The 25,340-nt window shown below is 46.1% G+C and overlaps 1 protein-coding gene across 5 annotated transcripts in view; it reads left to right on the top strand.

Annotated features, from left to right (window-relative positions):
* The window catches only part of FAM47E (family with sequence similarity 47 member E), a 184,174-nt gene that overhangs the window by 148,080 nt on the left and 10,754 nt on the right, over positions 1 to 25,340 (top strand). For 3 of the 5 annotated variants that reach the window (XM_029599863.1, XM_029599893.1, XM_029599852.1), the window contains 2 exons: positions 2,681 to 2,839; positions 4,675 to 4,752. In XM_029599863.1, coding sequence (XP_029455723.1) covers positions 2,681 to 2,839; positions 4,675 to 4,752 — 237 coding nt within the window. The remainder of the gene's footprint in view (positions 1 to 2,680; positions 2,840 to 4,674; positions 4,753 to 25,340) is intronic. The other 2 variants (XM_029599872.1, XM_029599883.1) reach the window with 2 other exon arrangements.

Here is a 25,340-nt window from a genome sequence, read left to right as displayed (position 1 = left end):
CTTCTTAGACTTCTGGCATTGGCATACAGACATTTCAAAGTGTGTTTTTTGTTTGTTTTAACAACCTGCTTTTCAGTTGTTTGGGATAATTCGGAAATCATTAACCGGTGATTTTTTACATATAGGCATATGGGCTATGTTTGCTTTTAATGGAACCTCTCTGTTGGCATGCCCTAACTCTCCTGTTTCATTAGTATCCTTCAAGGATACATTTCTCCAAACCATGCACTGCTGAGTGACTGTCGGCTTTCCCCCTTGTTCTAGTTTAAAAGCTGCTCTATCTCCTTTTTGAAAGTTAGTGCCAGCAGCTTGGTTCCACTCTGGTTAAGGTGGAGCCCATCCTTTCGGAAAAGTCTCCCCTTTCCCCAAAAGTTTCCCCAGTTCCTTACAAAGCTGAATCCCTCTTCCCTGCACCATCGTCTCATCCATGCATTGAAACTGTGGAGCTCTGCCTACCTCTGGGTACCTGCACGTGGAACAGGAAGCATTTCAGAGAATGCCACCCTGGAGATTCTGGATTTAAGCTTCTTACCTAAAATCCTAAATTTGGCTTCCAGAACCTCTCTCCCACATTTTCCTATGTCGTTGGTGCCCACATGTCCCACGACAGCCAGTTCCTCCCCAGCACTGTCTATAATCCTATCTAGGTGACGCGTGAGGTCTGCCACCTTTGCACCAGGCAGGCAAGTTACCAGGCGGTTCTCACATCCACCAGCCACCCTGCTATCTACATTTCTAATAATTGAATCACCAATTATGATGGCCAGCCTAACCCTTCCCTCCTGGGCAGTAGCCCTGGGAGACTTGTCCTCAGTGCGAGAGGACAGTATATCACCTGGAGAGCAGGTCCTTGCTACAGGATCAGTTCCTGCTACACCAGGGTGATGTTCACCTACGGGGAGATCTTTCTGATCCAAGGCAGCACTGGGGCTGCCAGACTGGATTTGGGACTTGGCTACTATGTCCCTGAAGGTCTCATCAATGTACCTCTCTGTCTCCCTCAGCTCCTCCAAGTCTGCTATTCTATCCTCCAGAGACTCGTTCCCTGAGACTTGTTCCCTGAGACTCATTCCCTGAGAGCCAGGAGCTCTTTGCACCGAGTGCACACATACAATCTCTCACCGGCAGGTAAAAAAATCATACATGTGACATTCAATGCAAAAGACTGGAAAGCCCCCCTCTTGCTGCTGGACTGCTGCCTTCATCTTAGTTTTATTGAGTGCCTAGTTAAGTTTAGGATACTAAGGGAGTTGGAATGAGAGTACTTTAAATTTACAGGTGAATTTACTAATTAATCAGCTAGTGTCCTACAAGGGGATGATTAAACTTTCAATAAGGACTGGTACAATAGTATGATTTAGATAAGACCCTGATTGATTTTTAATGAGAAAGTGTCTCGTGCCTAAAAATCAAGGGTTGATTGGGTGGGAAAGACAGACAATAGAATTAACTATCTCTGGTTTGCTTATTAACTCAGACACACACAAACTCTAAATAATATATCCCTTAATTTCACCTTTCACCAAACGTTTATAAGCCCCAAAATTTCTGAAAGCTATACTTACCAGTCATCCTTAACCACTGTTAAATTAATCTTCACTCGGTTAATGGAAGGGTTTGAGATTCGCACACCTAACGGCGTGCGCTTCCAGTCCTCCTCAACTGCAAAGGGTGAGGGGCCTCTGGAAGCTGGGGCTGTGGAAGTCAATCCCTGGATCACTTGCGGTGACCTCTGGACTCCTCTCCCAGGGTATCCTGGGAACAGTATGCAGATGAACCTTCCGGTCCTCCTCTACTGCATATAAGTTTGGTATATAAGGAGTGACATAAGCAAGCCTGTTATTCTCTATCTCCATCTGCTGGTTGGCATGCATAAGCCACTTGTCCAGGCTGATCTGACTGCATTCAAAGTGGCCTGGGGGCACGTCGGGCGAGCAGGCGCTTGCCAGCTCTCCCGCAAAGTTTTCTGTATTGGCCCTTTAGAAAGGAAAGGATCAAGTAAGTAGCAATTTCAGCTTAGTACAACTATATGAATATAATCTACAACTTGCTAGTCTAATTTCAGTGAAAGAAATATGCAAATGGCTATTTTTCAGTATTTTTATTTATTTAAATTTGTATATTCCACATATAATAACTTTGTTATGTTAAGTTGATCACGTAGCATCAAGGTAATAAGAAAAAGTAAAACAAATCCTATATCCCTCCCTACAATTCAGGACAGACAAGCCTTAAACCCCCACCTCACTGTAGGCCATACATTGCAGCAGTCTCCACTGGCTAAGAAGTAACAAAGGACCTTCCATAACTACTAATGTGAAACACTACCAAGTAACCAGGCAGTTTCTGGGGGATAGGGAGGGGAGACCTTGTGCCATTCCTGTGGTCTTGCTACTTCCATTTAGAATCAGAACTAAAGCCTCTCTCCAGAAAATGGGTTATTTGACAACTGAGTATGTAGCCTCCACCTCTAAGGGCTGCGAATACTGCTGCTGCAACACTCCTAATCACAGTCAGCTCAAGCTGAAGAGACAAACTGGATTTTCCTGATCAACATGCAGCTCTTCTGCTAGGCCACTCAGATGATCTAATATTGAGTTAAGGTTATGTAGCACATCTGTCACAATCAATATGATTTTTATTAATTGATCATTTTTCTTTTCATTATTATTTACTACAGGAATCCGATTACTCTCCCAAATGGGAGAAAACTAGATATGGAGCTTGGTATCTTGACCCCCAAACTTGGAAAAAACAAAATGTGAGAGAACCTTTACAAGACCCAAATGCTGAAATCAATGGCATGAACCTGGAATTACTCAAAAAAAACAATGAAAAGGTGCTGTGTACATGTGTTAAAGGATTCTAAATCTGTTTCTCACATTAGTTAGAATATTTTTCTGTGGGTCTGGCCCATGACTCAGGCCTCATCACTTGAGTTGGAGTCTTCTGTGCAATGGTGCTGATTAAGGTTATGTGTGCACCACAGAAGTGATCAACTCTAACCTGGAGTGAGTGGAAAGACAATTGCCAGAACTGCAGTGACTCTTTTGTTGGAAGGATCTAGAGGGATACTGCCCTCCTGGGTGACAAAGGCATTTCATTTACCCAAACATGCTATCTGGTATTTTAAATACAGGTATTTAAATACAGGTATTTTAAAACATTTAAATTTATAGAAAGAACTAGACACACGAGGGTAGCTGACATACTGGCATAAGAGGCACTGAGTATTTATTGAAAAACTTGTATCTTATATTTAGTATAAATTAGCATTACCTTCTCTGTATCCTGGATATCTTTTTTCAAGTCATGCAAAATAAGTATCGGTGAATCCCGATATATCTCCTGATTAAACCTTTTAGGACAGTTGCTATTTGGAAAAATTGAATATCTGTGTTCTTTCCCGAAGTGAGGTCTAAAACATCAGGGATTAATTGACCCCATACTGTTGCAGGCCTTTTGCCCAGTCCTTAATCTAAATCTGGATCATACCCTAGCATTTCAAAGGATAACAGATATGAAATTAGTTTCTTAACTGCTGAAAATATTATCCCATTTACATCTTTGCTAAAAAGTAAACTGTCAGTCAAAACTTTATACTTCTTTGAACAAAGTTTTCTTGTGATTCAAATTGTGTTTAACTAGTAATCTTCAAGACAGTTAACAGTCAAGATTTATACTTCAACGTCAACATCTGCATTTTCCACTTTCTCCCATGTAAAAGTTGTCTTACTCCAGTGCTCTTCTATTGGAGGTATAAGTATTTCTCATTTCTCTCCTGGGTCTTCCCCTTAAGAAACTTTTAATATTATTGCTATATGTCATTTAGAAACTTGGTTTGTTTTTTTTTAGTATAGTTTCTGCCCTGAAGGCAAACTGACTGTTGGGTGCAAGCAGGTGAAGTACAAAAAAGGCATAGACATCAGAACAGCACTGAAGGTGCTGTTCATCTGTGTCTGGCCTCTGTTGCGATGTGAATCTGTGCGTCTGTTTATACCACCTTTAGACAGCTTCAGTGCAACATGGTTTGTGCTGGGAAATTATTTTTTGTGTGTTGTGGATATATATTTGTTTTTGTTTCTATGGATTTTATTTCCTGGAATTGTTTTGCACATTTTGATGTTTTCAATTTCTGTTTGAATTATTAATACCTAATCATCATTACCATGGGTTCACTATGATTATAATGTAATTATTTAAATCTGTTTAGTGATTTTCATTTATATGAGTGGTTCTGTTTTCCCTAATATTGAAAACATTAAAAGAAAATCTTAATTAAGAATTTATGTTATAGACAGTGTAATAGCATCACTACCATTCCCTTTTTTTCTGTTTGATTTTTTTAGTTTGGTAGTTTTTCCTATTTCCTGTTTTGCTTTCTTTCTGACAATGCACCAAAACTAGGCAGACTAGACGGGCCTGATATGCCATCATATTCTCTGTTTCTTTGCTAGTTCATTGGCCCCTATATGTAGGGCAATGTGAAGTCTCAGGATTGATTTAATTTAAAATAAAATACCCATATCAGCTCCATTAGTGGCAGCAATTCCAGGTTTAAACTGAAGCCATAAAATTCTTTATTTGCATAGAGGAAACAGGATGGTCCAGTTTTATGGGGATGTAAAATAAATGCTATAAATGAAAACTATGAAATCTTATCAACTATTCTAGGACGAACAGCTCATGAAACTGCATTCAACGGCAGCTTTTAAGATGTTCATTGACAAAAAGGGTTACAGAAGGCCTGAGGTATAATATTTATATTATAAAGTCATGCACAAGAGATTTGCAGTTTGGGGATGGTCTTTAAATAGCATGGGGATGCTTTTAGCATGTGTACTTTATGCTAATTTGCAAAGAGAATGTCTTTGCTCCTTGAAAATTATTGTATGTGTGTGTTAAACGTAGCCGCAAACTTTGCACTTGGTTCTTTTGTGCGGGTGTTTGGGAAAAGTAAAATAGCACATGTATTCATGGAAATGTCATGTATGCATGTGCTGTTTTCCTCCCTCAGGAGAATGAATCCTCATAGTCTGGCTAAAAGTGCCTGCACTATGGAAAATTATTCCTAGATTTACTTGGGCTGAGGAAGGGCAGTATTCAGACAAGACAAACTAGCAGGCTGATACAGGGAAGTGCATTCAGTGGAACGCACCTTTCTGCCTGCATTTCCATGTACATTTTCTGTATGCAGAAATTATTGCCGATGCAGCAAGGAGTCTTTCCCGTCGATAGCAGGCTGATTTAGCCATGCTGTATGGGAGCACGTCGCGACCCTCATAGGCTGGGCTTCCCTCAGTGAGTCACAGAGCTTGAACTCTGTGCAGCTACTCAGTGTGTTCCCGCGCGAATCAGCCATCTCCTCCTCAGTCTCTTTTTTTCTGTGGGTCGAACGCACTCGGGCTTTTTTCTCTCAGTGAATTTTTGTCAAACTACAGTTTTTTCGCAATTTTGTTCTTCTCAAATGGCTCTGAAACCATCAGGCTTCAAATATTGCCAATGCGGAAAATTATGTCCATCACGGATGGACATAATTACTGCTATATTTGCCTCGGGCCCGATCACGACCAGGGATCTTGCCGTGATTGTGGATGGATGCCCCCCCGAGCACGCCGGCAACGAGCGGAATGTATGGACCGGCTTAGGACATCGGGCTCGTATGCCCCGGCGCCGTCAACTCAGTCTTCGCCCAGCTGGGTGAAGAAACCATCGATGCATCACAAACGGGCATCCTCCCTGGGACCACGGGAGAAGCCACATTTGGGGCCTAGGTCTACTTCACCTACAGTGCCCAAGGAAACACAACAGGGGTCGAAAACTACTCCCCTAGTGCAAAAAAAAAGTCTTCTGCTTCGTCTGGGTCACAGGGACTTGTCCTCAGCTCTTCGCGCCTCATGGCGTCGTTACCATCGACGCACATGATGCATGATCGGTGCCCGAAGCATTCGACGCATGCGCCATCCACAATGCCATCGAAGCAAAATGTGCCATCCACGGCGCCATCGACGCATGCTGAACTGTCTTTGATGTCACCGATGCATGATGACATGGGGCTGCCATTGGGGCATATTCCATGTTCCCCTCATGCACGACCATTAAAACACAAAAAGAAGCCACAGTGAAAGTCAATGGCAGATACGGGCCTACCTTTGAGATTGGGAGAGGCTCTCGGCAAGGCTGCCCTTTATCACCTCTACTTTTCGCAATATTCTTAGAACCATTCGCAACCCGCATTCGACGATCTCAGTGCATTAAAGGAATAGAATTGGGTGGACATACCTTCCTCCTCTCTCTATTCGCGGACGACGTCATGTTCACTATCTCCGATCCTGCTAAATCGCTGGAAGGGATCCAACTTGAAATAACTGCCTTTAGCAAAGTATCTGGATTCCGGGTGAACCTTGAAAAATTGGAACTACTAAACATCAACCTCAACCGAACTGAGATTGAAGTCATTAAAAGCATATTCTCTTTCAAATGGGCAAAGAAAGCAATAAAATATTTGGGAATATATCTAAACTCATCACTAGATGACCTCTATACTTTAAACTACACCCCACTTTTAAAAAATATCAACAGAGACCTCATTAAATGGTATCAACGACCTTTCTCCTGGTTAGGCCGGATAGCCATCATAAAAATGAATGTACTACCTCGCCTCCTCTACCTGTTTGCCACTCTGCCAATCTTTCTGTCACCTGCCCTGCTGTGGAGGATTCTTAAAAAAATCTTTGATTTCATATGGCGCAGACGACCCCCCAGAATAGCATGTCGAATACTGTTTCTGCCCAAACTGGCTGGTGGATTGGGAGTTCCTAATTTTCAACATTACTACATAGCATCACAGCTGAAAGCCATAGTAGATATAGCCAACCAATCTGCTCCCAAACAGTGGGCACAAGCTGAACAAGCAATGGTGGGTACAATGCCAATCAAAGCCATGTCCTGGCAACCGCGCAATACATGGCTTCCCCTCAACTGCACTCCATGGACGCTACAGACAACCTTAAAGCTATGATCTGCCTGGAAAGCCAAGATTGTTGGGAATTTTTCTTATTTCTACCAGACAAGTATATTACATAGCACTCAGTTCCCAGCAGGGACCAAATCGGTGATATTTGACTTATGGCAACATACAGGCATTTCCACCATCGGCCATCTATATCAAGGAGGGAAAATGCTGTCCAAGCAGCAAATTAATGATCAATACGGATTAGATACGATTGATTTCCTTGCATACGCGCAAGTCACCCACTACATAAGCTCTCTGGTCCACACAAATGACCTGAAACCCTCACAGACCCTTTTTGAAAACTATTGCCTGAGTGCAGACAAACTAACCAAGATCTCTTCCAAAATATATAGTCTACTCTGCAATTCAAATCAAGTCTCCCAACCACACCTTGCCAAATGGGAAACCGACTTGGGAGAGACCCTGTCACCCAAGGAATGGGAATCCATCTTCAAATTGGCTGGCAGAAGCTCTATTTCTACTAGGCTTCAGGAAAACTGCTATAAACAAATATTCAGATGGCATATAGTGCCAGAGAGACTACACTCATTTTATGCCAAGCAGTCACCCCTTTGCTAGAGGAAATGCGGCTTTACTGGAACGTATTTACATGTCTGGTGGTCATGCCCAAGAATAGCTTTGTTTTGGAACGAGCTGGAACAATGGGTGTACACTCTCCTCCACACACAAATTCGACTGACTGCGAAAGCGGTCCTACTCAATGGCCAGATCACAGATTTCGACAAGGATCAACATAGGTTTGGCCGGCAGGTGTGGTTAGCTTCGTGAATTCTAATCGCAAGACACTGGAAATCTAATATTTTACCTTCAATAGCAGAGGTCCAAACTTTGCTGTGCCAGCACCAGAGACTAGAATTCTTAACGGCTACCAGGCGAAACAGGTTAACCCATCATTACAGGACATGGAGCTACCTTTCCCAACCTTAATCACAATCATCAGTGAGCGGAACATTTCTTCAGGTAATAGACTTCACTTCACGACTCCATACAAACCAGATCATCTTGCCTACTGCAGACTGGAAAGATCCACAGAGTGTGTGGATGGATAAACTATCGACTATGCTTCTCTGGAGCTCAGGATTCAGAGCTTTAGAATATCAGAACAGCTTATTTTCTATGACTTGACAGAATGGTTTTGCTTAAGACTCGCTTAGATATACATGCTGGGCCCACAAGGAAATAACCAATACGTATCACATCGAATGTAGCCTTTTACTATTAATGGTTTGCTGTTTATTATCAGGAGGGGAGGGAGGGAAGGGGGAGGGTATAAAGATAAGAGCATTTTCTTTTTCACACCAAGAATTATAGGAATGTTAAGTATTGCTGAAATATCAAGTTGCTACAAAGGCTGGAGACACTACTTGCATACTATAACTTGTACATCTGACTTGTTGTTCTACTTGTTTGTACTTTACTATTGTACACTGTTATGTTCTGATTAAAAGTAATAAACTTAAAAAAAAACACACAAAAAGAAGACGCATCATTCCAAGCATCTTCCAGCGCATTCCTCTCCAGACCCACGCCGTACTCACTTATCTCATTCATCAAAAGCACACGAACACCGTGGGCACAAAGAATGGCCAACAACATCATCTGTGCACTCTAGTCACTCCTCTCATTCCCGAGCAACGTATACAGATGGGGATGTTGAATTTTTCTCTGACCCGCCTTCTCCTTCTTCTAAGGCGAGGTCCATTTATACAGATATGTCCTCAGTGTCCAAGCAGTGAAGCCATTCTCCTGTCTTACAGGAACCATTGTTTAAAAAACACAGGCCTTCAAATATTATTCCACCGTCCAAACAATCAGGTTCACCTGCTCATGACATCCTATTAGCAGCATTGCCTATCCACCCACCTTCCATGGTACACCAAACCCCAACTCATCGGGGCACCTTGGCATCAAAAGCCATGTCTAGAATATCTCAAGCTCTGTCTACCTTCTTTACAGATCTAGAATCCATAGAAGGAACAAATATTCCAACCCATAATTCTCCTCCACCATCTTCCCCTCAAGGGAAATCTCCCGCCACTCAACCAGGAGAAGATATTCCTACAGCTCCAGGTCCAGAACACCCTTATAGCCTGGAATCACCAATTACATCGGTCTCATCTCCCAATTCTTCTACGGGCATGCCTTCTGACCCACCGGACACTCTATCAGAACACTACTCTCCACCAGAGGACCTCACATACTCTAAATTTATTGAGAAAGTGGGGATACTCCTCAATGTAGAGACAGGGAAAGTGTCTGACCCCCGTACGGAAACACTTGGTATATTGAAGATTTTCGACATTCCTCACGAACCTACTGCTTTACCACCACATGCAGTTTTAGAAAGCGTTCTTCAAAAAATGTGGGAATTTCCTTTTTCCACCCTTTCCACAACTAGGAAAATGGACTTAAAATTCCATATGAGGAACTCACCGGTTTACAACTCAGCTCAGCTTCCTCATAATTCAATTGTTGTATAATCAGCAATGGCTAAGGCAAAACATCCTAAACTACACGCCAACACGTCACCTGGTAAGGACAACAAATATCTGGATGAGTTTGGATGGAAATCATATCATGCAGTAATGTTATCTTCCAAGATAAGTACTCATCAGTTTTATATTACTCAATATCTCTTTGAGTCCTTGCAGAAATTACGACCACTCTGCCTCGCAGAGGACAATTCATTGCCACAACCCTTTACAGATATAGAAGAAGGCTTGCGTCATTTACTGCGCTTAATTTATGAAAACTTTGACACCTCTGCAAGAACCTCCTCAGCAGCAATCGCAGCTCATCGCCTAGCTTGGCTGCGTACTAGTGCGATAAGGGACGATGTCCATGAAAAGTTGGCCGATATTCCCTGCAAAGCACAACACCTTTTTGGAGATCAATTTGCAGAGACTGTTTCAGAATTAAAGTAACAGGACTTAGCAGTGTCTCTGACCTCACATACGGATTACCACTCTACGTCAAAAAAGTACAACCAATCTTATCGGCGTAGACCATTCACAAGAGGCCTTACTCCTCATTCAGGACACAGCCATTCACACAGCCAAGGTCTTCTTCTTCTCAACCTTTGCAACCTCGTCAACGTCCAAGACAGCAACGTCCTTCTAGACAGGGCTCAGAGCCCCCACAGAAACAGCCTCTGGCTTTTTGAAGCCTGCCAAAAGCCATCATCACCGCTACAAATAGGATGACGCCTACAATACTTCCACAACAATTGGGTATCCATCACTTTGGATCGCAGGGTACTACAAATTATAAAGGAAGGTTACCAATTACATTTTCTAACCACGCCTCCTCTGCCTCATATACCACCTGTTCAAGGTTTCAAGCATCAGATACCAGCTTTAAAAACAGAAGTCTTGGAATTCCTCCTAAGCGGATCCATGCGACTACTTCCAACTCATCAAATGGATCAAGGATTCTATTCCCAATACTTCCTCATCCCCAAAAAATCAGGTGGCCTTCGGCCCATCCTCGATCTTCCGAATCTCAACAAACATATCCAGAAAGAAAAATTCAAGATGACCTCTCTCAAGAACATACTTCCTCTTCTACAATGGAAGTTTTGGATGTGTTCCATTGATCTGAAGGATGCATACTCTCACATAACCATGCACCCATCCTTCTGGCGTTTCCTGTGTTTTCGAGTTCAGAACACTCATTACCAATACAAAGTGCTACCGTTTGGCCTTTTCTCGGCACCCAGAGTGTTCACGAAATGTCTAACGGTGATGGTGGCTCATCTCAGACAACAGTCAATCCAAATCTTTCCTTACTTGGATAATTGGCTTCTAGTAGCCTCAAACCCGGTTACACTCAAAGCCCATACAGCTACCACACTAGAATGCCTTCACAATCTAGGATTCATAATCAACTACGAGAAATCTCATCTCCAGCCCACACAACTACTGCAGTTCATTGGAGCAGTGATACATATTGTATGCAACAGAGCTCACACCCTATTGGGACTAGCACAACATATGCCCAGTCAAACACGTTCCTCTGCACGACATGTCCTCCAACTGCTAGGCCACATGGCAGCAGCCATTCATGTAGTCCCGCACATAAGACTACACATGCGATAACTACAATTTTATTTATTTTTATTTATTTATTTAGAGTTTTTATATACCGGCAATCATGAAAACATATCTTGCTGGTTTACATCGAACAGGAGTGCATTATAAACAAAAACTAGAACTGTAGTGTCCGAAAGTACAGTTACATTTAACAAGGGTAGCCGAACTTGGAGAAGGAAGAAGAGAGGAGAGAAAAGAGATGGTTAAACAATATACAATTTAAATATAGTATACAGAATAAATGTTATATACAAGAGGAGTGGTGTTTTAGGAGTCATTGGAATGTGTCATTGGGTTGTGTCCGGAAATGCTTGTTTGAATAACCAAGTCTTAAGTTTTTCCCTAAAAGTTGGGAGGCAGGGCTCCTGTCTGAGGTCTGTAGGAATGGAATTCCACAAAAGAGGGCCAGCTGTGGAGGTGGCGCGATCTCTTATGGTGATGTGTCTGGTCGTTTTCGCTGGGGGAACTTGGAGGGAGCCTCTATAAGCATCTCTAGTAGGTCTGGTAGAATTATGTGTTTGGAGAGGGAATTGAAGATCGAGAGTGGTAAGTTGATGTATAGTTTTGTAGGTGATGGTTATGGCTTTGTACATGATGCGGAAGTAGACTGGTAACCAGTGAAGCTCTTTCAGGACGGGGGATATGTGGTCTCTTTTCCTTGCGCCTGTCAAGATTCGGGCTGCTGAATTTTGAACCATCTGTAGGGGTTTGGAATATGATGATGGTAGACCTAGCAATAGGGAATTGCAATAGTCTAGTTTCGAAAAAATGACTGCTTGGATGATCGTTCTGAAGTCTTGAGCGTGGAAAAAAGGTCTTATCCTTTTCAGGACCTGAAGTTTATAGAAGCAGTCTTTGGTTGTTTTGTTGATGTGTGCCTTGAAGTTTAGCCGGTTGTCTATTATTACTCCTAGGTCTCTAGCTTGTGTGGTAGGCAGATTGGTAGGAAGAGAACTGTTGGAGGTGTTGTTCTCAGGAGAGATGAGTAGGATTTCAGTCTTAGAGGAATTTAAGATGAGGTGTAGGCTGTTGAGTAGTTGTTTGATTTTTTTGTGGCATGATTCCCAGTAGTCAAGAGTATTAGAGTATGTGTCTTTGATAGGGATGATGATTTGAATATCATCTGCGTATAGGAAAAACTTGGGGCCTCAAGCGTATAGGAACTTGGGGCCTCAAGCGTATAGGAAAAACAATGGGGCCTCAAGCACCAGTGGAGCCAATACAAGCACCCCTTATCAACACGGATAGAAATTACCACAACAATGAAATTAGACATTCGATGGTGGCTCTCCCACTCCAATCTGTCTTCGGGTGCCCCATTCCAGACACCTCCTTATCAGATGATATTAACCACGGATGCCTCCCAGAAAGGTTGGGGAGCACACCTAACCCACCTAAAAACTAAGAATTTATGGTCCCCAGAGAAATCTAAACTGCACATAAATCTACTCGAACTGCGAGCAATCTGGAAAGCACTCCTAACCCTCTCCACTCAATTAGTGGGGAAACAGCTTATGATTTATTCGGACAACCAAGTAGCCATGTTCTACATAAACAAAGAAGGCAGTTCCAGTTCATGGACTCTCTGTGGAGAAGCCCTTTGCATACTTCACTGGCCAGAGATGATGAACATGTCTCTCCAGGCTACCTACCTACCGAGACTGGACAATACCACAGCGGACTGCCTCAGCAGAATCTTCCATCCCCACGAATGGATGCTCAATCCGACAGTGGCTGCAGATCTCTTTCACGAATGGGGCTTTCCCACTCTCACCTATTTGCGACAGAAGACAATCGACAAGTTCTCCGCTTTTGCTCCATCTATCCCAGCAAACTTCATTACGCTCCGGATGCGTTTCTCATCCCATGGACAGAAGGTCTGCTATACGCTTACCCTCCCATTCCTCTTATTTCGAAAACAATTCAAAAATGTATTCAAGATGTAGCAGACATGATTCTAATAGCCCCAGCGTGGCCAAGACAACCATGGTATGCCTATCTCCTTCATCTGTCCATAGCCTCCCCCATTCCTCTGGGAAACAATTCAGACCTACTGACACAGGAGGGAGGCGATCTTCTCCACCCGATGCATCGCTTCCTACACTTGACGGCGTGGAGATTGAACGACAAGTATTAAGTCACCTCGCACTCCCAGGTCACATAGAGGATGTTCTTATTTCTTCCAGAAAACCTTCCACTAGACGTACTTATAAAGGGAAATGGCACCGTTATTCGCAGTGGTGCACTCATAGGAAACTTAACCCTTTCTCGTCAGAGGTGACAGAGATTCTTCACTACCTACACCACCTCTACCAGTCTGGTCTCGCTACGTCATCTGTTCAAGTTCATATCAGTGCAATTGCCACATTCCATCACACTGACAACCGGGTTCCAATTTTGCACTACCTTTTAATCTCCAGATTCATGCGTGGACTGTTGCACTTACGACCACCATCGCTAAAGCCTCCAGTCCCTTGGGACTTGAACATCATTCTAGAGCAATTAATGCTCTCTCCGTTTGAACCCCTGGTCACTTCCCACATCAAATACCTGACCTGGAAAACAGTATTCCTTGTGGCGGTTACATCAGCACGCAGAGTCAGCGAATTGCAAGACTTAGTGCACTATCCTCCATACCTAGAGTTCTTTCATGACAAAGTCACCCTTCGACCTCATCCGACATTCTTACCCAAGGTAGTATCAGCGTTCCACTTGAATCAAACAATTACCCTACCAATTTTCAAACCAAAGCCACATCTACACGAAAGGGATCGCCAATTGCATTCACTGGATTGCAAACGGGCTCTAGCTTACTACAAACAGCGAACGGACTCCCAGACTAGGCCTTCTCAGCTTTTCCTGTCCTTCAATCCAAATTCTCTGGGACAACCAGTTTCCTAAAGAACAATCGCTAGCTGGTTGTCCCAGTTTTGCTACAACAAGCATTCCATTAAGTTGGATAGTAAACCTAAAGCGCATCAGATTAGAGCCACGGCCGCATTGTTGGCCCACCTCAGAAAAGTGCCTCTATTTGCAAAGCAGCAACGTGGTCTTCCTTTCACACATTCACATTGCACTATTGCCTACAACAACAGTCCACTTCCGATGCTACACTAGGTTCTGCAGTCTTGTCAAACCTCCACCACTGATAAGACTGTCTACAACCATAGGGATGGCTGTCCTGAACTTTCTTACAAGCACTAGCAAGACACCATCCATAGCTTGGGACTCTCATACAGCATGGCTAAATCAGTCTGCTATCGACGGGAAAAAGCAAGTTTGCTTATCGTAAACGGTGTTTCCGTAGATAGATGATTTAGCCATGGGTTCCCACCCTCCTCCCTAGACAGTAAAGCAAATAAATAAATAAACAAACAAACACGAAAAAAGCGAAGACTTTTGCTAGTACGTTCTATCTTGGCTACAGAGAGACTGAGGAGGAGATGGCTGATTCGTACGGGAACACACCGCACAGCTGCACAGAGTTCAAGCTCTGTGACTCACTGAGGGAAGCTCCGCCTACGAGGGTCACGACGCGCTCCCATACAGCATGGCTACATCATCTGCTATCTACAGAAACACCGTTTACGGTAAGCAAACTTGCCTTTGTGCACAGAAAATGTGTGTTTCTAAATGGGAGTACTGCTTAGCACCCTCGCATGGAAATCCCACGTACATAAGGGCATTAAGCATACCCTCCCCGATGCAGATTGACAATGTGTTATTTTTAGCTCTGGAAAATTTACAGGTCAGAGCTGGCATTAAGTTGCCAGTGCTACTGCACTGGCACTTAAAATCCCTAAAAAAGGGGAAAAAATGTTTTTAAAAAGTTTAAAAATGTCCATGGATAAGTACAGACTTATCTAAGTAGCGGCTGCCGACACTTACGCAGGTAAGTACTGGCTTATCTGGCTATCTGGCATGGTTCACCATCACTTAGCCGGATAAGTATTTATCTGGCTAAGTATCGGTCACTCGTACCAGATACCCGGATAATTACTGACTTACTCAGCTATCTGGCAGTGGCTGCCCCCTGCCAGATAGGCAGATAAATCAATATGTATCCAGCTAAGTGGTGGTGGCTGCCGCCACTTATGGCCTGTCAGGAATGCCTCCCCCTTCCTGAGTTAAAATGCATTGGACCTGTTCCAAATACTCTACATTTTACTCTAAATGTGCTTTTTTAAACTCCTGATGCATTTGCATTTCATTAGCTTATTGTATTGGGAGTTAAAAAAAAAACTATCTTGGCTTTAAATATGTGTGCTGAAAGCCAGCGTACAGTTTCTTAATGCCCAGATTACTGCATCAGCCTGTAGGCAAGTTAATCTTTTTCACACAGTAGATTGTTTTGAACAAGTCAGCATTTATACAACATGCTAACAAATATAAGTTTAGGCTAGTATAATCTTTTGTAGAGTTCTTATTGTACTTTTGTTCTGAGTAATGTCCGCAGGATATTCCAGAACTTGACAGCAGAAAGGGGAGAGGGAGATCAACCAAAATGTGAGAGAGGCGTTGAGGGAGAAAGACAGGCTAAGTCTAAGCAGACCTGACCAGAGAAAAATAATGTAAATATTTAATATCTTAAAAAGCAATAAAAAATAGCATTTCCTGTCGTGTAGCCAGATGGACTCAGAACAAGTGGGTATAGTGTGCTCGTGCTAGCAGTTGGAGACGGATCTGACGTCAGCACGGGTACATATACCCCCACAGGAAGTGAAGCTCTTCAGTAATTTCCGTCTCCAAAGCAGTTTGGAGAGCCTGCACGCTCGCTGAGCGTGTTTCCAGATGTTTCTTGCTTCCTGAAAGGAGTCAAGCACATTTGTCCGCCACTGAAGTGGCCAGTACCTTTGTGGAACCTCAACATAGTTTTGGATTTCCTCGCGGGATCCACCTTCAGACCCCTTCCGGGGCCTGTCTCTCCGTTCTCTCACTTTGAAGATGGTGTTTTTGCTGGCTGTATGTTCAGCACGCCGCATCTCAGAGCTACAAGCACTGTCCTGCCGTGATCCCTTTCTCAGAATCACTCCTGAGGCTATCCATCTTCGCACGGTTCCATTCTTCTTGCCTAAGGTAGTCTCACAATTTCACCTTAATCAGACCATATCCTTGCCAACTACGGCAGGCCTGAAGAAATCAGAAGAAGGGCGTTTGCTACGCCATCTCGACATTGGCAGATTGCTGCCCAGATATCTGAAAATGACAGAAACAGTACGAACGATTGACCATCTGTTCGTCCTTCACAGCGGGAAGAAACAAGGTGAAGCGGCCTCTCGGCCCACCATCGCCGGCTGGATTAAAGAAGTCATCAGAGCGGCCTACGTAGAGGCCGGGAAGTCACCGCCTCTACAAGTCAAGGCCCATTCTACCAGAGCCCAAGCAGCATCTTGGGCGGAATCTAGGATGCTGTCGTCTGCAGAAATATGTAAAGCGGCGACATGGTCCTCCCTCCATACCTTCTCCAGGTTTTACCGTCTGGATGTCCAGGCCAGGGAGGATACAGCATTTGCGAGGGCGGTCTTACACGGTCCTCAGGCAGCCTCCCGCCCAGTCTGGGAGTAAAGCTTTTGTACATCCCACTTGTTCTGAGTCCATCTGGCTACACGACAGGAAATGTGGAGATTACTTACCTGATAATCTCGTTTTCCGTAGTGTAGAAGTGTAGACATATGGACTCAGCATCCTACCCAGCTGCCTGTAGTCATTGGTTTCACCGATTCCAGGTAAGCCTTATCACTTCTTACATGAGTGCGTCCACTCTACCAGGTGTCGACACCTTCCGGTTGGGAATGCTGGCGGTCTCCAGCTACTATCAATCGGTCAGGGGAATCCTGTTTTCACTATTTTTCTTTGATCGTCAGTACACATATATCCATAACAGCTTTTGCAAGGAAGATTACTGAAGAGCTTCACTTCCTGTGGGGGTATATGTACCCGTGCTGACGTCAGATCCGTCTCCAACTGCTAGCACGAGCACACTATACCCACTTGTTCTGAGTCCATCTGTCTACACTAAGGAAAACGAGATTATCAGGTAAGTAATCTCCACAATAAAAGCTAGACTTCAATAAATCACAAAAAAGGGTAATAAAAGGTGCTGTAATGCAGCACGAGCTGTCTTGGGTTATAGTAGAGCTGGAGGAAAGAACACTCTGGCCTCCAGCCTTTTCTTCATAGAGCACTACTTCATTTATAGTGCAGACAAAAGTAGTAACAAAAGCAGTCTGCTTACCTCAGCAGCACAATTCAAAGTACATCACTCATTGATAGGAAACACTCGTAGCAGGAGCTGTCTTCTCTCTCAGGAAACAAAGTTACGCCCACAGTTAGGGCAAGAATGTTGAAGGAGCTTCCTTCTCCTTATGCTCACAGTTAGGACAGAAATAATGAGGGAGTTTCCTTCTCCTTATCCCTGGGGCCTGCATTTCCCAGCTGGGCCCAAACTCTTATCCCTATGCTTAGAAGCAGACTTCCCTCCTGGGCTGTCTTACGGTGGACCAGGCTAAATGTCTGGTGCTACTCTTCTAAGGGATGTCATAACCCAAATCAAAAAGTTTCTGAGTTGAGAAGAAGCAGCAGTACTGTGAGCCTGGTGCAGGAGGATGGAGACAAGTCAGTGAAAGAGCTGACTCAAGCTGTGACACTCAGCATCATTTTTTATCTATCTAAAAGGCTTATCATGTCAGTCCGCCACACTGTCATGTCTATTTTTGGCCACTAGATGATGCCTGGAACAGTGGAAGTTGCATGGTACAAAGAAAAGGACAATGGCAATTTGCTCCGCCTGCAAAGCCCTTTTGTGCACATATACTCACAGGCGCAGGCAGACACGCACATAGGTGCACAAACAGGCACCTCCCCCCACACAGGGGGAGAGGCACACACACACACAGAGGCTGTTACAGACCAGACAATCCGAGCAACACCAAGTGATGTGCACTAATATACTCTATTTGCAAAGTCCTGTCTTTCACGCTCCCACACACAGGGACAGAAAGGCATAGGCACATACTCATAGATGTACACAAGCTCCCACAAGCATGCATAAGCACACAGGCTTGCACACAGGTTTCGAAAGTGTATATGCTCCAGGGATCTGTACTGAAACCAAAGATTTTTCATCTTCTTCTATAACAATTGCTATTTAGCACTCTCTAGCATTGGGGAACAAGAGACATCTAATATACTGTCAGTGTACTTTATAGGGAGGTTCCCTAAGTTTCTATATTCTTTCTGTTAATTACTTAATAAAATGAAACAATGTTTATCGTTTTCACTTTTGTTCAATTTTAAAATTTACAGCTGTTATGGACCACACAACCTGAGTAACGCTGGACAGTTTGGTGTTTTTAAATTAAGTTTCCTGTACGTACCTGATCAGTCTAGACTCCTGGGTTTTGCCTCCCCTCCAGCAGATGGAGACAGAGAAAGTTTTACTGTCACTGCCCCTTAACTTGAGGTGCCACCTGCAGTCTCTCAGAATTTCTCTGTCTCCAGCAGATGGTGGAGGTGCAAAACTTGCGGTCTGCAGTCTGGAAAAAAAAGAGGATTTTGGATTTACTGAGCCTCCCAGGGGGTTGCTAAGTTCTGGTGGGGCCATCCCCCCTGGTTGGTGAGGCGAATGAGCAGGGGGTTGGGAACCCTGATTGCTCATTACCTTGGCACCAGTCAGGGTGAATACTGGAGGTTCCAGCTTCTGCACCCTGTGGGAGGATCAGAGCCTGCTGCCACTCTCTAAGGGAAGTGTCCTTTTCTTTTTAATGCATTAAAAAAGAAAAAAGGAAAAGAACGATTTTTTTCTCTGTTTGCTAGCAGACTTTGGGGAGCGGCAGTTTGGGCGGTTGCAGAGTGGGCCCCCCCAGCACTTTAGCATCCTTGTTTTCTGGTGCCTTGTTCTGGTGCCTCTCTGCTTTGGAATGCCACGTGGTTCCTCCTGCATGGTTTGTGGGGACGCCCCTCTCCCAGGACAGCCGAAACACTCAATGCCTCTCCGAGGGAGAGCCTTCATTGGGGAAGGATGCATCTTGTTCCCGCAGGTGCCGCAAGTCTGGCGTGCTAATCTCACCGAGGTAGCAAGTAGATGACTCATTCCCGCTGAAAGGGCAGCCATCTTGTCTATTTTTTCAGCTGCCTCGCAGCGCGTGGAAGGGGAGGAAGATTTCCCTCCCCCATTGTCTCCTGAGCCTGGTACCTCCAGAGGAGGCCAAATTAGGGCAGGGAATCTTGTCCCGACTGATGAGGGCTCTCTTGATGACTCGGAATCTTCATCAGATTTTTCATCCGATTTTGTGCTGCTGCTTCATAAAGCTTACAAAGCCAGGAAGGCCAGAAATGTGCACAGACCCGCAGGACAGGCCAAGAGGCCCCGAACTTCCCGAGATCCTAAAGCTACCAGGCTTCGTAAGGTCCCAGGAGCTTCTTGGCCCTGTGTGGCTCTGGATTCCTCTCCTGAATTTTCAGAAGGGGAGGACCCGCCGACCGCGGACAGCCCCCTCACACCGCAGTCTTAATGGATCAAAATTCAGCGCTGGAGTTACCTATCAGTGGTTGAAGAGGATAACCCCAAAGTGGTCCGCTTATTCCACAAGGAGGAACTAGAGTCTTTTATCCCTGCTGTTCTGGAGGAGCTAGGTTTGACTTTTTGGAGCTTCTCCAGATCCCCATGGTGGATGCTTCGGTGTCGGCAGTCACAAAGAAGACCACCATTCTGGTAGCCTGTGCCACGGCTCTAAAGGACCTTCAGGTCAGAAAATTGGAAGTGCACCTCAAGAAGATTTTCGAAGTTTTGGTGCTTGGCATTCGAGCAACTGTATATAGCAGCTTCATGCTCAGAGGGGGCTTGCGCTGGGTGCAGCACTTATAAGTGAAAAGTCCTTGTCAGATTCCGAGACTCAGGAAGCGGAGCATCTGTAAACTGTAGTGGCCTATGGCGTTGATGCTTTATATGATCTTTTTAGAACGTCCTCAAGAACTCTAATCTCAGCGGTTTCAGCTTGCAGGCTCCTCTGATTGAGAAATTGGTTGGCCGACATCTCCTCTAAGGCTCAGCTGGGTGCTTTGCCCTTTAAGGGAAAGTTGTTAATCGGTCAAGATTTGGAGGAAATGATTAAACTTCTCAGTGAGAACAAGGTGCATAAATTGCCCAAGCATAAGCCAGAGGGAAGAGCTCCTTCCTGGCCCATTTTTGGGCAGGGAGGAACAGGCGTTTTCACCCTGCAAGGGCCTTAAACTCCCAGCAACAGCCTACTGGCCAGCAGCCATTGTGGACTCAGTCCTTTCACAGAAGAAGATTGGGGAGAGATGGTCCTTCCCAAGGCAGCTCCAAATCTTCCTAATGATGCTGTTGGGGGCCGGTTGTCCCTGTTTTATGAGCAGTGGACCAAGATTGTGTCAGACCAGTGGGTCTTAAGTGTAATAAGACAAGGTACGCTTTACAATTTGCTCGTCTGCTCCGCAAATTTTTTCTGGTCTCCCCATGCACTTACAAGGAGAAGAGGCTCACAAACCAATATACCATTTGTCATCTTCGCAGCCTGGGAGCCATCCACCTGGTTCCCATAAGGGAACAAAGGAGGGGCCGCTACTCCATTTATTTCATAGTTCCCAAGAAAGGTGGTTCCTTTCGTCCCATTCTTGACTTAAAGAAAGTAAATGCGGCCTTGCGAATTCCTCATTTTCGCATGGAAACTTTGCACTCTGTAATCACCTCGGTTCACAAGGGGGAGTTCCTAGCATCGTTGGATCTGACAGAAGCTTATTTACACATCGGCATCAGACTGGACCATCAGAGATACCTGAGATTTTGTGTTCTGGGGGGAACATTTCCAGTTTTGTGCTCTGCCCTTTGGTCTGGCGACAGCTTCCAGAACCTTCACCAAGGTTATGGTTGTAGTAGCGGCTTCTCTCTGGAGGGAAGGAATCCTGGTTCACCCCTATCTGGACAATTGGTTGATCCGGGCAAAGTCAGAATCCCTGTGTTATGACCGTCTGCTGCAGGCGGCCGCAACCGACCCAACTCAGGTCATGTCATGCTCTGCTCTCCACTTCGGCTGAACTTGCGGCTGTGGCTAGCCGCTACCGCCGCATTCCTCCTGGCTCTCGAGACTCCATGTGGTGGCTGGAATGCCACCAATCCACACTCCGACTCCGGCCCTCCCTAGGCACGCACGCCCGCGCGCCACCAGGTTTCCCTTTAAAGACCCAATGGTGGGAACTCCAGGGGCGTCTCCGGCTGATGACATCACAAGCTTGTGATATTTAAGCACCTCCTTTGGCCTACGCTAACCGACTTGGCAACAAGTTCCCTGTACTCCTTTGGTGCTTGTTCCTGTTCTCCGGACCTGCTGTTTCTGCCTTGGATCTCTGCTCTACAACTCTTGGACTCTGGCGCAAAGCAGGCCCCACTCCTCGGGGGCCTGCTCTGCGCTTCCCATTCCAGGACTCTGTCTTGCGCTGCCCCGCTCCTCGGGGTAGCCTCTGCGCTACCTCGCCAGAGATCCAGTCTCCACGCTTCCCTGCTGCTCGGGGTAGCCTCTGCGTCACCACACCATATTTCCTGTCTCTACGCTTCCCCGCTCCTCGGGGTAGCCTCAGCATCACCACACCGGAGTTCCTGCTCTATGCTTCCCTGCTCCTCGGGGTAGCCTCAGCGCTTCCACACCGGAGTTCCTGTCTCTATGCTCCCCCCCTCCTCGGGGTAGACTCAGCGTTACCAAACCGGAGCTCCTGCCTCTACGCTTCCCCGCTCCTCGGGGTAGCCTCAGCGTTACTACACCAGAGATTCTGTCTCCACGCTTCCCTGTTCCTCAGGATATGACATCACAAGCTTGTGATATTTAAGCACCTCCTTTGGCCTATGCTAACCGACTTGGCAACAAGCCTCAGCATTACTACATCGGACATTCAGTCTCTTTGCTTCTCCGCTCCTTGGGGTAGCTTCAGTGTTACTACACCAGAGATCCTGTCTCCACACTAGCCTGCTCCTCAGGCCTGCTCTGTGTGTCTGTGCCTTAGAGATCCTTCCTCTGGTTTACTCTATCTCCTAACCTACCCTGCACTGCAATACCTTGGAACTGTGTCTCTCAGACCCCGCTCCTCGGGGCACCCCGCAGGAGTGCCACAGTGCAGGTGCTGCGATCACGTGGCTGTGACGCAGACAGCTCGACTATGCCTCCTTTCTCCTGGGCCACAGCTGTGGTCCAGTTGCCTGTGTTTCCATACCATCTCGCCTCCTAACGATGGGGCCCTTTGGGGCTCAACCCCTCAGGGAGAGTCAACTCCCACCTCGGGCCAAGGATCCACAAAACCTACAAAACTCTGTGCAGGAAAGGAGCAGACCTGGTGTTTCATTGCTTGCGGTCGTTAGGCTGGATAGTCAATTTGTCCAAGAGTCATTTTTCCCCTACTCAGATTTTGGAATTCCTGGGGGTGCATTTCAACACTCAGGAGGGAAAGGTTTTCCTCACGGAAGAGCGAATTTCCAAGTTACAATCTCAGGTTCGCGGCTTATGAGGAAGCAAATGCCCAAGGTTTGGGATTATTTGCAGGTTCTCAGCTCTATGGCTTTCCCTTTGGAATTGGTTCCGTGGGCCTTCGCTCATATGAGACCACTACAGTCCGCCTTGCTATCCTTATGGAACCCACTGTTGGAGCAGTTTCAAATTCCCTTGCCTCTTACGGAACAGGTCCAGGACATTCTTTCATGGTGGCTGTTGCTGGAAAAATTGAGACAGGGAGTGGATCTCGAACTTCCGCACTGGACGATTGTCACCACCGAAGCCAGTCTCTTCGGATGGAGAGCAGTGTGTCTGAACTGGTCCATTCAATGCTAGTGGACGCCAGAGGAAGTGTTATGGTCCATTAATCATCTGGAGATGGGGGCGGTTTACTTGGCCCTACAAACCTTCCTTCCCCTGGTGAGGGGAAAACCGGTGCAGGTGTTGTCCGACAACGCAACGACAGTAGCATATATCAATCACCAAGTGGGAACCAAGAGCTGAGCAGTGGCTCAGGAAGCTCAGGATCTGATCGGCTGGGCAGAGCAGCATCTTTTCCTGATAGCAGCTTCTCACATAGAAGGCACAGACAACGTGCAGGCGGATTTTTTAAGCCGGCAGCAACTGGATCCAGGAGAATGGGAGCTCTCAGAGGAGGCAATGACCCTGATTTACCTCCGATGGGGGATCTAATGGCAACTTTTCGAAATTCCAAGGCTCCTTGATTCTTCAGTTGGAGGCGAGAGCGAGGAGCAGAGGGAGTAGATGCCTTAGTGCTGCCTTGGCTGACGGACGTCCTTCTTTATGTATTTCCTCCTTGGCCACTAGTGGCCAAGGAGGAAATACTTCATCAGGGGCCTATATTTTCAGATCAGGCGCATCGCTTTTATCTAGAAGCATGGCTTTTGTTATGTTCTGTGTGTCTTGAATTGGTAGTGGGCCCTTGGGTCGTGGGAAGTGAAGACTCCACCCACAGGGAGGAGCCCTGTGGGCACTCACCACAACAGGCGTGGTCTCAGCAGTGATGGACAACAGAGGAAATAACTTTATTATACAGCAATGTGGATCCGAAGAGCGAAGCAAAAGAGTCAGTACTGTAGCTGGCCAGTCCAGTAGTAATTCGCAGCGCGGAGTGGTCCGGTGAATACCTTCTCTAGGCTAGCTTGTGCTGGCAATCCTGGTAGTGGTCCGCAGCGCGGGGTAGGCCGAAAGCCACTGGTATAGTTGCACAAGACAAGAGGGATTCAGTAGTGGCCTGCTAGCAGGGTAACCCGATAATCTGTGCCACGAAGGTAGTGTACTCACACTAGTACTGTAGAAGCAGACGGAGATCAGGCACCGAGGATGACTGGAACAGAAACAGCTGGAGTCTTCTAAGGATGATGCAGGAACTCACTGAAACAGAGAGACAGAATGGCTCTCCGAGAAGCGGATAGCCCTGAGTGTGGCAAGGCCCCCGAGGAGCGGGTACTTAGGTCATCCAGAAGTCAGTGAGGTGAAGTCCCAGAGAGGCGGAACTAGCAGGATGAGATTCCTTGCTAACTCGTATTGCGAGAAGTCAGATGAGCTTAAGTATGGTAAGCGGATGACGTCATGCAGTGGGAACGCCCCCAAGGTTCCCACCATGAGGCGTTCAAAAAGGGGGCAGGCGTGCGCGTGCATGCATTAGGTAACACCGGATGTAAGATGGCCACCGGCAGCACTCGCACCATCCTGGGCACGCCATGAGGGTTGACGTGTGGAAGCAGAGGCCGCCATTCTCCCCAGACTTGGAGCTGCATCTAGAAAGGAGGTGAGCAGCAGAGCTTGCAGTCGCCTGCGAACGAAGGGCACAACTGTACCACCCTTCTTAAGGCCCCTCCCCGGGGGTTTCGGTTTTCTAGGGTGAGCAAGGTGGAAGCGATGTAGCATCTCTTTGTCCAGTATGTTGGCAGCAGGTTCCCAGCTGTTTTCCTCTGGTTCGTAACCTTCCCAAATGTTGCGTCCGTTGGTCGCAGACAGCTGTGACCGCTCTGCCTCATCTCTCTTTTACCTTTTTCCTCCTCCCTTGGAAGGATGGCTGCCTCCGCTGCTGTTTGCCGAAATCCTCGGCGTCTCTGAGCCAGCATGGGTGTCCCCGTCCGCCATGCTTCTTCCTGAGGCCTCCTAGGGCATGCGCGTGCACGCTGCCTACATTTTTTAATAAGTCATGGTGGGAACCTCGGGGGTGGCCCCACCACATGACGTCAGTACCTCCGGGTATTTAAACCTCCGCTCCGATTCAACGAATTAGCCAGGACTTCGATTTTGCTACTCTGACCGCTTCTAAGCTGCTCGCTTGGATTCCTCACTACCCTTCGGGATATCTCGCTCCTACGGAAGTTCTGGGTACCCGCTCCTCGGGGGCTTCTCGCTTCTACACGCCCTCCAGGCTTAATCTGCCTAACCTTAAGGACACCCACCCCTCGGGGGTCCTGTATGCTTTCTTTCAGGAACCCTAGGTGCTCCTAGGTACTCGCTCCTCAAGGGCCTATTCTGCTCAGGGTATCCTGCACCTTGGACCACGGGTCCCTCTCTTCATTCAACTACCAAAGGAAGTTATGAGCACTGCTACTCTGTGAGTATCACTACGCTCCAGCTCTCCTCATTCCACCCTTCAGGTTCACGGCCTATCCAGCACTGTGGAACACTACCGGACCTTTGCTACATCTGGGTGACACCATCTTCTACAGAGAC

This window comes from Rhinatrema bivittatum, chromosome 1 (genome assembly GCF_901001135.1).
Source record: "Rhinatrema bivittatum chromosome 1, aRhiBiv1.1, whole genome shotgun sequence".
Classification (NCBI taxonomy): domain Eukaryota; kingdom Metazoa; phylum Chordata; class Amphibia; order Gymnophiona; family Rhinatrematidae; genus Rhinatrema; species Rhinatrema bivittatum.
This window is presented reverse-complemented; position numbering and strand designations above follow the sequence as displayed.